The sequence below is a fragment of the Mercurialis annua genome, linkage group LG5, assembly GCF_937616625.2.
Source record: "Mercurialis annua linkage group LG5, ddMerAnnu1.2, whole genome shotgun sequence".
NCBI lineage: Eukaryota > Viridiplantae > Streptophyta > Magnoliopsida > Malpighiales > Euphorbiaceae > Mercurialis > Mercurialis annua.
The window spans coordinates 22,683,420-22,699,670 of NC_065574.1; the positions used below are offsets into that span (position 1 = coordinate 22,683,420).

Genomic DNA, 16,251 nt, shown 5'->3' on the forward strand with positions numbered 1-16,251 from the left:
AAACGTTTACAAATTTAATGAAACAAATCCTAGCGTTTCACCTATTTAGCAATTTAAGCCAAACGTTTACGAAGGTTACGAAATTTCAAACATTTCACCTTTTTAACGATTTAATCCAAACGTTAACAAACGGTACGAAACAAATTCAAACGTTTCACCTTTTTAGCAATTTAATCCAAACATATACAAACATTACGAAACAAATCCAAATGTTTCACCTTTTTAGCGATTTAAGCCAAACATTTACAAACGTTACGAAACAAAACCAACGTTTGAAACGTTACGAAACAAATCCAAACGTTTCACATTTTTAACGGTTTAAGCCAAACCCTTACAAAAGTCACGAAACAAAACCAAACGTTTCACCTTTTTAGCAATTTAAGACAAACGTTACAAAACTAATTCAAGCGTTTCACCTTTTTAGCAATTTAAGCCAAACGTTTTCAACAGTTACGAAACAAATCCAAGCGTTTCACCTTTTTAGCAATTTAAGCCAAACATTTACAAATGTTACAAAACAAATCCAATTGTTTCACCTTTTTGGCAATTGAAGCCGAACGTTTACAAACGTTACAAAACAAAACCAAACATTTCACCTTTTTAGCAATTTAAGCCAAACGTTTACAAACGTTTCGAAACAAATCCAGGCGTTTCACCTTTTTGGCAATTTATGCCAAACTTTTACAAACTTTACGAAACAAATCCAAGCGTTTCGCCTTTTTAGCGATTTAAGCCAAACGTTTACAAACGTTACGAAACAAATCCAAACGTTTCGCCTTTTTAACGATTTAAGCCAAACGTTTAACAAACGTAACGAAACAAATCCAAAAGTTTTGCCTTTTTAGCAATTTTAGCCGAACGTTTACAAACGTAACGAAACAAATCCAAACATTTCCCTTTTTAGCGATTTAAGCCAAACCTTTACAAACGTTACGAAACAAATCCAAACGATTTTTTAGCGATTTAAGACAAACGCTTACAAACGTTACTAAACAAATGCAAGAGTTTCACGTTTTTAGGGATTTAAGTCAAACGTTTACAAACGTTTCGAAACAAATCCAAGCGTTTCACTTTTTTAGCAATTTAAGCCAAACGTTTAAAAACGTTACGAAACAAATCCAAAAGTTTCACCTTTTTAGCGATTTAAGCCAAACGTTTACAAACATTACGAAACAAATCCAAATGTTTCACCTCTTTAGCGATTTAAGCGAAACGTTTACAAACGTTACGATAAAAATCCAAATTTTTCACCTTTTTAGCGAATAAAGCCAAATGTTTACAAACGTTTCAAAACAAATCCAAACATTTCACCTTTTTAGCGATATAAGCCAAACGTTTATAAACGTTACGAAACAAATCCAAACGTTTCGCCTTTTTAGCGATGAAAGCCCAACGTTTACAAACATTACGAAACAAATCCAAACGTTTCACCTTTTTTGCTATTTAAGCCAAACGCTTACAAAGTTACGAAATAAATCCAAACGTTTCATCTTTTTAGCGATTTAAGCCGCACGTTTACAAACGTTACGAAACAAAACCAAACATTTCACCCTTTTTAGCAATTTAAGCCAAACGTTTACAAAACGTTTCGAAATAAATCCAAACATTTTCCCATTTTTGCGATTTAAGCCAAACGTAAAAAACGTTATTAACCAAATCCAAGCATTTCACCTTTTTAGCGATTTATGCCAAACGTTTACAAATGTTACGAAACAAATTCAAATGTTTCGCCATTTTAGCGATTTAAGCCGAACGTTTACAAACGTTACGAAACAAAACCAAACGTTTCGCATTTTTAGCAATTTAAGCCGAACGTTTACAAACGTTACAAATCAAATCCAAACGTTTCACCTTTTTAGCGATTTAAGCCGAACGTTTACAAACGTTACGAAACAAATCCAAACGTTTCACATTTTTAGAGATTTAAGCCGAATGTTTACAAAAGTTACAAAACATATCCAAACGTTAAACCTTTTTAGAGATTTAAGCGAAACGTTTACAAATGTTACAAAACAAATACAAACGTTTCACCTTTTTAGCGATTTAAGCCGAACGTTTACAAACGTTACGAAACAAAACCAAACGTTTCACATTTTTAGCAATTTAAGCCGAACGTTTACAAACGTTACAAAACAAATCCAAACGTTTCACCTTTTTAGCGATTTAAGCCGAACGTTTACAAACGTTACGAAACAAATCCAAACGTTTCACATTTTTAGAGATTTAAGCCGAGCGTTTACAAAAGTTACAAAACAAATCCAAATGTTTAACCTTTTTAGCGATTTAAGCGAAACGTTTACAAACGTTACAAAAAAAATACAAACGTTTCACCTTTTTAGCGATTTAAGCCGAACGTTTACAAACGTTACGAAAAAAATCCAAACGTTTTACATTTTTAGCGATTTAAGCCGAACGTTTACAAAAGTTACATAATAAATCCAAGCGTTTAACCTTTTTAGCGATTTAAGCGAAATGTTTACAAACGTTACAAAACAAATACAAACGTTTCACATTTTTAGAGATTTAAGTTGAACGTTTAGAAACTTTACGAAACAAAACCAAACGTTTAAAACGTTACGAAATAAATCCAAACGTTTCACCTTTTTAGCAATTTAACCCAAACGTTTACAAATTTAATGAAACAAATCCTAGCGTTTCACCTATTTAGCAATTTAAGCCAAACGTTTACGAAGGTTACGAAATTTCAAACATTTCACCTTTTTAACGATTTAATCCAAACGTTAACAAACGGTACGAAACAAATTCAAACGTTTCACCTTTTTAGCAATTTAATCCAAACATATACAAACATTACGAAACAAATCCAAACGTTTCACCTTTTTAGCGATTTAAGCCAAACATTTACAAACGTTACGAAACAAATCCAAACGTTTGAAACGATATGAAACAAATCCAAACGTTTCACATTTTTAACGGTTTAAGCCAAACCCTTACAAAAGTCACGAAACAAAACCAAACGTTTCACCTTTTTAGCAATTTAAGACAAACGTTACAAAACTAATTCAAGCGTTTCACCTTTTTAGCAATTTAAGCCAAACGTTTTCAACAGTTACGAAACAAATCCAAGCGTTTCATCTTTTTAGCAATTTAAGCCAAACATTTACAAATGTTACGAAACAAATCCAAACGTTTCACCTTTTTAGCAATTGAAGCCGAACGTTTACAAACGTTACGAAACAAAACCAAACATTTCGCCTTTTTAGCAATTTAAGCCAAACGTTTACAAACGTTACGAAACAAATCCAAGCGTTTCACCTTTTTGGCAATTTATGCCAAAAGTTTACAAACTTTACGAAACAAATCCAAGCGTTTCGCCTTTTTAGCGATTTAAGCCAAACGTTTACAAACGTTACGAAACAAATCCAAACGTTTCGCCTTTTTAACGATTTAAGCCAAACGTTTACAAACGTAACGAAACAAATCCAAAAGTTTTGCCTTTTTAGCCATTTAAGCCGAACGTTTACAAACGTAACGAAACAAATCCAAACATTTCCCTTTTTAGCGATTTAAGCCAAACCTTTACAAACGTTACGAAACAAATCCAAACGATTTTTTAGCGATTTAAGCCAAACGCTTACAAACGTTACGAAACAAATCCAAGCGTTTCACGTTTTTAGGGATTTAAGTCAAACGTTTACAAACGTTACGAAACAAATCCAAGCGTTTCACTTTTTTAGCAATTTAAGCCAAACGTTTAAAAACGTTACGAAACAAATCCAAGAGTTTCCCCTTTTTAGCGATTTAAGCCAAACGTTTACAAACATTACGAAACAAATCCAAATGTTTCACCTTTTTAGCGATTTAAGCGAAACGTTTACAAACGTTAAGAAAAAATCCAAATGTTTCACCTTTTTAGCGAATAAAGCCAAACGTTTACAAACGTTTCAAAACAAATCCAAACATTTAACATTTTTAGCGATATAAGCTAAACGTTTACAAACGTTACGAAACAAATCCAAATGTTTCGCCTTTTTAGTGATGTAAGCCAAACGTTTACAAACATTACGAAACAAATCCAAACTTTTCACCTTTTTAGCAATTTAAGCCAAACGCTTACAAACGTTACGAAATAAATCCAAACGTTTCATCTTTTTATCGATTTAAGCCGCACGTTTACAAACGTTACGAAACAAAACCAAACATTTCACTCTTTTTAGCAATTTAAACCAAACGTTTACAAAACGTTCCGAAATAAATCCAAACATTTTCCCATTTTTGCGATTTAAGCCAAACGTAAAAAACGTTATTAAACAAATCCAAGCATTTCACCTTTTTAGCGATTTATGCCAAACGTTTACAAACCTTACGAAACAAATTCAAATGTTTCGCCATTTTAGCGATTTAAGCCGAACGTTTACAAACGTTACGAAACAAAACCAAACGTTTCACATTTTTAGCAATTTAAGCCAAACGTTTACAAACGTTACAAAACAAATCCAAACGTTTCCCCTTTTTAGCGATTTAGGCCGAACATTTACAAACATTACGAAACAAATCCAAACGTTTCACATTTTTAGAGATTTAAGCCGAACGTTTACCAAAGTTATAAAACAAATCCAAATGTTTAACCTTTTTAGCGATTTAAGCGAAACGTTTACAAACGTTACAAAACAAATACAAACGTTTCACCTTTTTAGCGATTTAAGCCGAACGTTTACAAACGTTGCGATAAAAAACCAAACGTTTCACATTTTTAGCAATTTAAGCCGAACGTTTACAAACGTTACAAAACAAATCCAAACGTTTCACCTTTTTAGCGATTTAAGCCGAACGTTTACAAACGTTACGAAACAAATCCAAACGTTTCACATTTTTAGAGATTTAAGCCGAACGTTTACAAAAGTTACAAAACAAATCCAAACGTTTAACCTTTTTAGCGATTTAAGCGAAACATTTACAAACGTTTAACCTTTTTAGCGATTTAAGCCGAACGTTTACAAACGTTACGAAACAAATTCAAACGTTTTACATTTTTAGCGATTTATGCCGAACGTTTACAAAAGTTACAAAACAAATCCAAGCGTTTAACCTTTTTAGCGATTTAAGCGAAACGTTTACAAATGTTACAAAACAAATACAAACGTTTCACCTTTTTAGCAATTTAACCCAAACGTTTACAAATTTAACGAAACAAATCCTAACGTTTCACCTATTTAGCAATTTAAGCCAAACGTTTACGAAGGTTACGAAATTTCAAACATTTCACCTTTTTAACGATTTAATCCAAACGTTAACAAACGGTACGAAACAAATTCAAACGTTTCACCTTTTTAGCAATTTAATCCAAACATTTACAAACATTACGAAACAAATCCAAACGTTTCACCTTTTTAGCGATTTAAGCCAAACATTTACAAATGTTACGAAACAAAACCAAACGTTTGAAACGTTACGAAACAAATCCAAACGTTTCACATTTTTAACGGTTTAAGCCAAACCCTTATAAAAGTCACGAAACAAAACCAAACGTTTCACCTTTTTAGCAATTTAAGACTAACGTTACAAAACTAATTCAAGCGTTTCACCTTTTTAGCAATTTAAGCCAAACGTTTTCAACAGTTACGAAACAAATCCAAGCGTTTCACCTTTTTAGCAATTTAAGCCAAACATTTACAAATGTTACGAAACAAATCCAAACCTTTCACCTTTTTAGCAATTGAAGCCGAACGTTTACAAACGTTACGAAACAAAACCAAACATTTCACGTTTTTAGCAATTTAAGCCAAACGTTTACAAACGTTACGAAACAAATCCAAGCGTTTCACCTTTTTGGCAATTTATGCCAAACGTTTACAAACTTTACGAAACAAATCCAAGCGTTTCGCCTTTTTAGCGATTTAAGCCAAAAGTTTACAAACGTTTCGAAACAAATCGAAACGTTTCACCTTTTTAGCGATTTAAGCCAAACCTTTGCAAACATTACGAAACAAATCCAAACAATTAACCTTTTCAGCGATTTAAGCCAAACGCTTACAAACATTTCGAAACAAATCTAAGCGTTTCACGTTTTTAGCGATTTTAGCCACACGTTTACAAACGTTACGAAATAAAACCAAACGTTTAAAACGTTACAAAACAAATCCAAACGTTTCACCTTTTTAGCAATTTAAGACAAACGTTACAAAACTAATCCAAGCATTTCACCTTTTTAGCAATTTAAGCCAAACGTTTACAACAGTTACGAAACAAATCCAAGCGTTTCACCTTTTTAGCAATTTAAGCCAAACATTTTCAAATGTTATGAAACAAATCCAAACGTTTCACCTTTTTAGCAATTGAAGTCGAATGTTTACAAACGTTACGAAACAAAACCAAACATTTCACCTTTTTAGCAATTTAAGCAAAACGTTTACAAACGTTACGAAACAAATCCAAGCGTTTCACCTTTTTAGCAATTTATGCCAAACGTCTACAAATGTTATGAAACAAATCCAAGCGTTTCGCCTATTTAGCGATTTAAGCCAAACATTTACAAACGTTACGAAACAAATCCAAACGTTTCACCTTTTCAACGATTTAAGCCAAACGTTTACAAACGTTACGAAACAAATCCAAACGATTAACCTTTTTAGCGATTTAAGCCAAACTCTTACAAACGTTACGAAACAAATCTCAGCGTGAATTTAAGCCACAGTTTTAGCGATTTAAGCCAAATGTTTACAAATGTTACGAAACAAATCCAAGTGTTACACCTTTTTAGCAATTTAAGTCAAACGTTTATATACGCTACGAAAGAAATCCAAGCGTTTCACGTTTTTAGCGATTTAAGCCAAACTTTTACAAACGTTACGAAACAAATCCAAACGTTTCACCTTTTTAGCGATTTAAGCCAAACGTTACGAAAAAAAATCCAAACGTTTCCCCTTTTTCGCGATTAAAGGCAAATGTTTACAAACATTTCAAAACAAATCCAAACATTTCACCTTTTTAGCGATTTAAGCCAAACGTTTACAAACGTTACGAAACAAATCCAAACATTTCGCCTTTTTAGCGATATAAGCCAAACGTTTACAAACATTACGAAACAAATCCAAACGTTTCGCTTTTTTAGCAATTTAAGCCAAATGTTTACAAACGTTACGAAATAAATCCAAATGTTTCGCCATTTTAGCGATTTAAGCCGAACGTTTAAGGTAAAGTATCATGCACTATCACTTGCTAATCATTTACAACAAATAGGTCGCAATTGGTCAATAACACAAAGTAACACAATCTTATGCAACAAAATATCATGACAATCACTCTCACAAGGTTTTCACTCCAACACCCATGTGTTTAAGGTAAAGTAAAATAATTAAAATTCAGCTCACCATTAACTTCAAGAAAACCTACCATAAGCTTGCCTTTAATCCAGAATTCCACCACTTAGTTTGGTCACTCAACACAAATCAAATGGACTTTATTGGGTTGTAACGGGGCTAGGGAAAAAGGGTAGGTAAAAGGAACAAAATGTAGGATAAAGACTTGATGAACTACTTATAAGCAAAGAACTAATTTTTTTCAACATTAGTCTAGCTTTTCTTTTCAAATTCTTGAACTCAATATTTTCATGCATTGCCTTTTATTTTTTAACTTCTTTTTCTCTTTTTTTTTTCAATGCAAATTCTTCTTTTAAGCAACGAGAGTTTACGATCAACATTAGCTAGAACATTTAACAATTAAGCCTTAAATATTGTTCCAAATCACAACATATAGATCATCAAGTCAAGGGTAGAAAAGGGGTACATGTAGAAAGGTAAAATATTTTTCAAAACTTGATTTTATACAAAAAAAAGTCCAGGCTCAAATTTGGTTAACTAGGGATAAATGGGTAGTCTTTTAAGTGGTTTTAATAAAATGTTTATCCTAGTGCCATTATCATGTTTGTGCCAATAACTCAACAATGTGATTTTAAACGAATACAAGGCAAGTTCTAGAGATTTAACAAGTAGTCAATTCACACAACAAAAAAATTCATTTTTTAAGGCTCAAAAACTCTCAAAATTTGGTTGTGTGGTGCCATGTATTCGATCACATAAGAAAATATTACTCATGCTCGACTTATGCCAAATGACCAAAACTACAAACAAAAATGATTCACATCAAGCTCAAACATGCCTTCTAAATTTCACATTTTATCAAATCACGCTTTCACCCAAGTCATGATAGTTCATGTCAAATAATAAAAATTTGCACTTTTACTTTGAAATCATTCTCACATCGTTTATTAAATTTAAAAGCAAACTCAAAATTCATCATCAATCAAGGAAGTCAACTAGCATGCTATCGTTGTTTAATCACATAAGTAAAAAAAATTCAAGATAGAGGATATCTAAAGACACAAAACAACTAAACAAAACTTAAACATTTAAACTAAACAAATTCAGATGACACAATGAAAACTAAAATAAATAAAATAAAAATAAATCGCCTAATACTTACGACACGAAATATTTTTCTCCCCTCCTCACACTATTTCAAGCATTATCCTCAAAGCGAAGAAATAAAAATAAAGAAAAAATATTAAAGTGGAATAAGGAAAGAAAAACAAATCTCAAAGGAAAACCGGTGGTGAAGAACGGTTGTCGGCGGTGTCCGTTTTCCTTAGATAACCTATAGACATCACTAAGAAATGATTAAACGTAGATAATAAGAAAACAAATAACAAAAAAAATTACCAAAGATAGCTACTGTTCACCCAGGTTGGACCAAAACTGGATGCACCCAGTTTGATTATTTCCCGTGATTTTTTTTTTAAAACATTACTAAAATAAAAAAAGTACTACTCACAAAAAAGTACTGATATATTAAAAATAACCAAACAAATAAAAACAATAACAGAGTAAATTATTAATTTACTCGACGAAAAAAAAAACTAGCCTAATGAGTAAACAATTACTCGACAATCAACTAGACACGAAAAACTAAACAAAAATCAACTAGATACGAAAAACTAAACACAAATCAACTAGATGAATTCACTTAGATTTCTTCACTCAATGGGTCCTCCTCTAATTCAGGATTAATAAACCAATCATCAAGATCGTAGTAGGGATTGTAGCATTCAATTCCGCAAATCCCTTCATGATCACAAACCATCTCACAATTCCCTTCAGTTTGCGGACTGCTTGGACCGCCAAATTCGACCATGTACTCCGCTTCGTACATGGCATCCTCCATCTCGGGTTCGCTTTCGCTTGAGCTTTGCACTTCAATTGGATTTACCAAACTCCCAATTTCAGTTTTCGGAATGCTTGAAGCGCCAATTTCAACCATGTACTTATCTTCGTACATGGTATCCTCCATCTCGGGTTCGCTTTCGCTTGAGCTTTCCATTTCAATTGGATTTTTCGAACTCCCAATTTCATTAGGGTTTGGTGACTTGAATTAGTCGGGGAAGGTACGACGAGCATTATGAAAAACACGACGCGGGGGAGTCATGATTGAAGAGAGAAAAAGAAATACACCAAAATTTAAATTTAGAGATGAATGGTGATAGAGGAAGTGAACGTGTGTAAATAGGGGGAGGAAAAGAAGTAGAAGAAACCTAATAGGACTCATGAAGTTGATTTGTTTAGATAACTTAAAACACTAAAAATTAGAGTCTTAATCTAATACACATGAAACGAATATAGGATAAACAAAAAGACTCTAATTATTATCCTAATAAAATAGAATAAAAATCAAAAAGATAACCAAATAATTATCTTATAAACAAGTATAATGACACTGAGCACATTTTTTCCTTCACAGAACAAAAACATTTTTTGTTTTTTTTATGGGCTGCCCAATCCTAGACAGCCCATTATGTGGCAATTTTTTTTTAATAAAATAAAAAAAACACTTAAAATTTACTAAAATTAATTATAAACATTGAATGGAAAACAAAATGCTAAAAATAAATAAAACTAAATAAATAAAAATGTAGAGCACCTGAATTACACGACATGCTAGTTTAAAAAAAATTGTTTTTGTATTTTTTTTTAAAATAAAAATAAAAATAAAACTAATAACAAACAAATGACCGAAATAATACCAAAATTAAAAAAATGACAAATAAATTTCACAACATGCTAGTTTTAGGTCTTTAGTTTGACCCTTCATCATACTTAAAAAAAAATTAAGTGAGGGAGAAAACTTCCCTTTGTCGCTCGATCAATCCACCGAGGTATTGTTTGCATCTTTGCCCATTTACTTTGAATGCAACTCCGGTTGAGCTTTCCAATTCCAGCGCTCCATGAAAAAAAACTTTTATCACCTTGAACGGTCTGCTCCATCGCGACTTCAATTTTCTAGGAAACAATCTAAGTCGGGAATTAAATAACAAAACATCATATCCCTCATGGAATTCTTTCTTCGAAATGTTCGCATCGTGTATCTTCTTCGTTCGTTCCTTATAGAGTCGTGCGCTCTCGTAGGCCGAATGTCGAAATTCGTCCAATTGATTGAGTTGTAGAAGGCGTTTAGCACCAGACTCTTTGCTATCAAAATTTAGAAATTTCATTGCCCAATAAGCTCGATGTTCTAATTCCACTGGAAGATGACACGCTTTGCCATAGACTAACTTGTACGGGGACATGCCAATTGGAGTTTTGAACGCGGTCCGATATGCCCACAGTGCATCGTCTAACTTCATAGCCCAATCTTTTCTTGAGATTTGCACCGTTTTCTCTAAGATTCTCTTGATTTCCCTATTGGACAACTCCACTTGTCCGCTAGTTTGTGGGTGATAGGGTGTAGCAATCTTGTGGCGAACTCCATACTTTTTCATTAAAGCTTTGAACTGTCGGTTCTTGAAATGGGACTCTCCATCGCTAATAATAGCTCTAGGTATTCCAAAACGAGAGCATAATTTTGTTTAAAAATTTTAGAACCACTTTAGCATCATTTGTAGGTGTAGCCAAAGCTTCTACCCATTTTGACACATAATCAACCGCTACCAAGATGTACTTATGACCATAGGAAGTGGGAAAAGGACCCATGAAATCTATTCCCCAAACATCAAACAATTAAACCTCTTGAATGTTTATGAGGGGCATATCATCTCTTTGGGAGATATTACCCACTCTTTGACATCTATCATAATGCTTGACAAACTCCTTAGCATCATGAAATAGTGTTGACCAAAAGAAACCACATTCCATCACTCGTGCTGACGTTCTTTGAGCAGCAAAGTGCCCCGAGTACGGAGACTCATGACATTGAGTTAGAATAGATAATACTTCCTCATCCGGCACACATCGCCGAATTAATTCGTCACCACAAATCTAGTATAGAAATGGCTCATCCCACAGGTATCTCTTGGCTTCAAACAAGAATTTCTTTCGTTGTTGATAAGAAAATTCCTTTGGGAGAACTCCACAAGCAAGATAATTGACAATGTCGGCGTACCATGGAGCATGTATTTCTTCAACGCTAATCAATGTCTCGTCCGGAAATTCTTCCTTGATTTCCATTTCATTTTCATGGTTCAAAACCAACCCTTCTAATCGTGACAAATGATCTGCCACTACATTTTCGCTCCCCTTCTTGTCCTTGATTTCAAGATCTAATTATTGCAATAAAAGAATCCACCGAATCAATCTAGGTTTTTCCTCCTTCTTAGAGAAGAGGTATCTTAATGCCGCATGATCAGTGAATATGATTACCTTAGATCCTAGAAGGTAAGAGCGAAATTTGTCGCATGAGAATACGACAGCGAGCATCTCTTTTTCAGTGGTTGTGTAATTCAACTGTGCTCCTGTGAGAGTACGGCTAGTGTAGTAGATCACATGTAACTTTTTGTCTTTCCTTTTTCCAAGTACACAACCAAGAGCCTGGTCGCTCGCATCACACATCACCTCAAAAGGGAGCGACCAATCCGGGGATGCGATAATCGGGGCTGTTATGAGTGCCTTCTTCAATTTATTGAACGAAATTAGGCAATCATTGGTGAAGTTAAAGGGGGCATCTTTTATCAAAAGATTAGTAAGCGGTCTAGCGATAAGAAAGAAGTCTTTGATGAATCGTCGATAAAATCCTGCATGCCCTTAGAATGCAAGCACTTTTCACCAAAATTGGTGGTGGTAACTTCTCTATCATCTCTGTTTTTGCCCGATCAACTTCAATACCGCTACTTGATATCATATGTCCTAATACCACTCCCTCTTCAACCATGAAGTGACATTTCTCCCAATTAAGAACCAAATGTGATTCCTCACATCTTTGAAGAACTCTATCGAGATTGTGGAGGCATAAGTCGAAAGAATCTCTGAATACTGAAAAATCATCCATGAATACTTCCATGATATCCTCAATCATGTCAGCAAAGATGGACATCATGCATCGCTGCAAAGTGGCAGGTGCGTTACATAACCCAAATGGCATTATTCTATAAGCAAAAGTTCCATAAGGGCATGTGAAGGTGGTCTTGTCTTGATCTTCGGGAAAGATAAAGATTTGGTTATATCCTGAATAACCGTCCAAAAAGCAATAGTATGCTCGTCCCGCAATCCTTTCCAATATTTCATCAATGAATGGTAGTGGAAAATGATCCTTTCTAGTCGCGGAATTGAGTTTTCGATAGTCAATGCAAACTCTTCATCCCGTGACTGTCCTAGTTGAAATCATTTCTCCTTTATCGCTTTCCACTACCGTCATTCCTCCTTTCTTTGGTACACATTGTACCGGGCTCACCCATCCACTATCGGATATTGGATATATGATTCCTGCATCCAATAGTTTGATAATTTCCTTCTTCACTACTTCTTTCATGTTCGGGTTCAATCGACGTTGCTTATCTGCCACTGGTGAGCTACCCTCTTGTAAGATCATCTTGTGCATGACCATATTAGGATTGATTCCTCTTATATCAGAAATTTTCCACCCCATTGCTTTAATCCTTTTCCTAACGCAATCAATTACCCTTTCTTCTTGTTGTTTGGACAACTTGTTGGATATAATGATCGGTAAGGTGTCATTTTCTCCTAAAAAGGAGTACCTTAAGAATTTAGGTAAAGGTTTAAGCTCTAGAATCGGTGGCTTTTCGGTAGAAGGCGGTGTAGGCTTATCGGTTCTCAAGAGTAATTCGGGTCTTGGAGGTTCAAACTCCTCCTCTTCCTGAGACATGTCCATTGAATTCACGCTCTTTAAGTCCTCGATCTTGGATGCCCCATCCATTTCTTCGATCACACATTCATTGATAATGTCGACCCTCATACATGTCTCCTCCTCAAAAGGGTGTTTTATTAGGCGTGTCATGTTGAATTCAACTTGGTCCTCGCTGATTCTGAAAATCAATTTTCCATCATGTACATCAATTAGTACTCGACCAGTATTCATGAATGGACGACCTAAGATAAATGGACAATTTTTATCTTCCTCAAAATATAATACCACAAAATCGACGGGGAAAATAAACTTATCCAATTTCACTAGTACATCCTCGATGATACTGTATGGTCGTTTAATGGATTGATCCGCCAATTGGAGTAGCATTGAGGTTTCCTTCACATCACCCAAGCCAAGCTTTTGGAATATAGATAATGGCATCAAGTTAATGCTAGCTCCTAAATCACACAAGCATTTGGAAAATTCCATATCACCAACTACACACGGGATGGTAAAACTTTCCGGATCTTTCAACTTAGTTGGGATTTTCTTTGAAATTATGGAGCTACAGTTTTCTGTTAACGAGATCGTGCCATTATCCGTCTATTTTCTCTTGTTTGTCAAGATGTCTTTGAGGAACTTTGCATAATTAGGCATTTGCTCCAATGCTTCCGCCGAAGAGAGATTGATTTGCAATTCCTTATAACCTTGTCCAAGAAATTGGCAAATTGTTGATAATTTTGTTGCTTCTTCAGTCGTTGTGGGAATGGAATCTTCGGAACAAATGGTGGAGGTGGAACGTAGTTCTTCAAGGGAGTATCCACTTCTTGCTTCTCCTCGATCTTCACTTCCTTTTCATGAACAGGTGTTTTCTCATGACTCTTAAAGGATGGTTCCAGCTCCTTTACACTCCTCAATGTCATTGCTTTTACATCTCTTGGATTTTTGGTATGGATTGGTAAACTTCCCGGATTACGGGCAGCCATGGTATTAACCATTATACCAAAGTGTACCTCAAGATCATGTATTGCCGATGATTGATTCTTTGTGATATGATCAAACTTCTCTTCTAGATTTTTTTGATTCTGATCTTGAATTTTGAACCGATTGGTGATTGATTCCATGAACTTGTCCATTTTGGACTCAAATGCACCCAATCGGTCTTGTGGTGGTGGTGGTCTTTGAAATCCGGGTGGTCCTTGAGCGGGTCTTGGAGCGTTGTTGGCAGAATTGCTCCAAGAGAAATTTGGGTGATTTCTCCATCCTGGATTGTACGTTTTAGAATAAGGGTTATTTCCACCTCTCCCTTGACCTTGTGCAACAACAAAGTTCACTTGTTCGGTGTCACTTGGGGCTGCCAAATAGCATTCAAAACTATTGTGCCCCAATTGTCCACACAAATCGCAACTTGCTTGCACGGCTGCTACAAACATGTTTTGCATTTGTTTGGTCAAAACATCAACTTGAGCTTGGAGAGCAGTCGCTTGGTCCACTGAGTAAACACCTTTTGGTAATTGCTCCTTGGCAGGTGTTTGTTTCGCCTTCTCATTTGACCTAGGCCATTGTTAGTAGCCAACTTGTCCACCAAGTTGAATGCCACATCAATTGTCTACTTCATCAAGGAACCGCCAGCTGCTGCATCTATCATGCCTCTAGTTGCTTCGCTTGCTCCATTATAGAAAGTTTGCATCAACAATTCATTAGGAAGATTGTGATGTGGGCAACTTCGCTGAAGTTCCCTAAATCTATCCCAAGCTTCATGCAAAGATTCACCATCACTTTGTCCAAAATTGGTGATTTCCTTTATGATTCTAGCAGTCTTAGCTAAGGGAAAATACTTAGCTAAAAATATTTTGGCTAGTTCATCCCATGCACTGAGCCAGATGCAAGCGAATTCAACCAAGCCTTCGCTTTATTTTTCAACGTGAATGGAAATAACCTCAACCATATGGCATCATCGGTAAAACCATTCATTTTGAAAGTGTCGCAAATTTCTAAGAAATCAGCTATATGAGCATTGGGATCCTCATTAGCTAATCCATAGAATTGAACAGTTGATTGCAACATTCCAAGTAGTGCAGGCTTCATTTCAAAATTATTGGCCTCCACTCTTGGTCTAGTGATGCAGGGTTGAGCACCATTCTACCCAGGCATCGCTAATTCTAAAAGAGTACGGTTATTAGCGTCTACCATATTGTTCTTCGCCTTTTCTTTTTCGTTTTCTGTTTTCCCTTAATTGCTTGTTGATCTCTGGAATGTACGCTTCGAGTTTTGGATTGGAACTTCGGGTTCTTGGCATACACTACGCAAATCCTACAAGAAGAAAAAAAAAATTCAAAATTACTTGCTGAAATAATTAATAAAAATCTAATACTAAAAAGAAAAGAATAAAACACATAAAACAGAAAGCGAAGAAAATAATAATAATAATAAGCAAATGAAAACAAGCTGCTGCCTTAATCACCTAAGACAATTGCACTACGTGCATGTCATGGCCATATGGCCTACTCACGAATATTCACACAATGAATCTAGGCAGAGGGTTGATTCATTAAGAGCAGATTGTCCCGGCGTGGACAGTAGCTATATATTTTTATTGAAATAAATCAAAACAAAAAATAAAAATTCTAAAATAATAAAACTCGCAAATATTCACAAAAACACATTTAATCACATACAAAATTACTAAAATAAAAATACCTTAATCCCAATAATGATAAATCAATTATGACGTCCTAAACATATTCCCCAGCAACGGCGCCAAAGACTTGTTGATTATTTACGCAAGTATACGCAATCGTACAAGTAATAAAGAGTAAGAAAGATGTCGATACCAACGAGGAATAATTTAAATCCGTTTATCGATTCTAATTACTAGTTTAAGGCTAATAAATTAAGATTTGAGTTGGCTAATTTCACTAAATATTTAAGTAATATAAACTATAAACTAATTTAACTACGATTCAAACAAATAATAATAAAAACGGGTATTAACATTCCTTCACACAATTGCAATTATCGGTCTATGGATTATATTGGCTAAGGTTCTAACTATCCTAAAGCATTAATTAACCTTTATCAAGCGTTAATTCACAAAACTCAATTCAATTCAATTAAAGAAATCGATTAATCACTTTCGTTCAACTAATCAATTCTTACAAT

General features: G+C 34.6%; 2 protein-coding genes and 1 non-coding gene across 3 annotated transcripts; 1 reads left to right on the plus strand and 2 right to left on the minus strand.

The window, feature by feature from the left end:
• Positions 1-10,120: 10,120 nt before the first annotated feature.
• On the minus strand, positions 10,121-11,144 carry LOC126681710 (uncharacterized). The gene is made up of 3 exons (XM_050377265.1): positions 11,063-11,144; positions 10,875-10,987; positions 10,121-10,762 (listed from the first exon to the last, which is right to left on the minus strand). The coding sequence occupies exons 1-3, from the start codon at positions 11,142-11,144 to the stop codon at positions 10,121-10,123; spliced, it is 837 nt and encodes a 278-aa protein (XP_050233222.1).
• Positions 11,145-13,709: 2,565 nt separating this feature from the next.
• LOC126681711 (uncharacterized) lies at positions 13,710-15,177 on the minus strand. Its single transcript, XM_050377266.1, has 3 exons — positions 14,965-15,177; positions 14,703-14,890; positions 13,710-14,643 (listed from the first exon to the last, which is right to left on the minus strand). The coding sequence occupies exons 1-3, from the start codon at positions 15,175-15,177 to the stop codon at positions 13,710-13,712; spliced, it is 1,335 nt and encodes a 444-aa protein (XP_050233223.1).
• LOC126685187 (small nucleolar RNA R71) lies at positions 14,796-14,902 on the plus strand. The gene has a single exon (XR_007643300.1). It is a non-coding gene; the product is annotated as a small nucleolar RNA R71 (small nucleolar RNA).
• Positions 15,178-16,251: the final 1,074 nt, after the last annotated feature.

What these genes read in the sequence shown, in the direction of transcription:
- LOC126681711 (XM_050377266.1), bottom strand. Translation starts at nt 15,177, where the DNA reads ATGAAGCCTGCACTACTTGGAATGTTGCAATCAACTGTTCAATTCTAT. An exon ending in ATTCGCTTGCATCTGGCTCA is followed by an intron (nt 14,891 to 14,964) that starts GTGCATGGGATG and finishes AGAATCATAAAG; the next exon opens with GAAATCACCAATTTTGGACA. An exon ending in GCTGGCGGTTCCTTGATGAA is followed by an intron (nt 14,644 to 14,702) that starts GTAGACAATTGA and finishes ACAATGGCCTAG; the next exon opens with GTCAAATGAGAAGGCGAAAC.
- LOC126681710 (XM_050377265.1), bottom strand. Translation starts at nt 11,144, where the DNA reads ATGGAATGTGGTTTCTTTTGGTCAACACTATTTCATGATGCTAAGGAG. An exon ending in TGATAGATGTCAAAGAGTGG is followed by an intron (nt 10,988 to 11,062) that starts GTAATATCTCCC and finishes TTTGGGGAATAG; the next exon opens with ATTTCATGGGTCCTTTTCCC. An exon ending in CTACAAATGATGCTAAAGTG is followed by an intron (nt 10,763 to 10,874) that starts GTTCTAAAATTT and finishes TTAATGAAAAAG; the next exon opens with TATGGAGTTCGCCACAAGAT.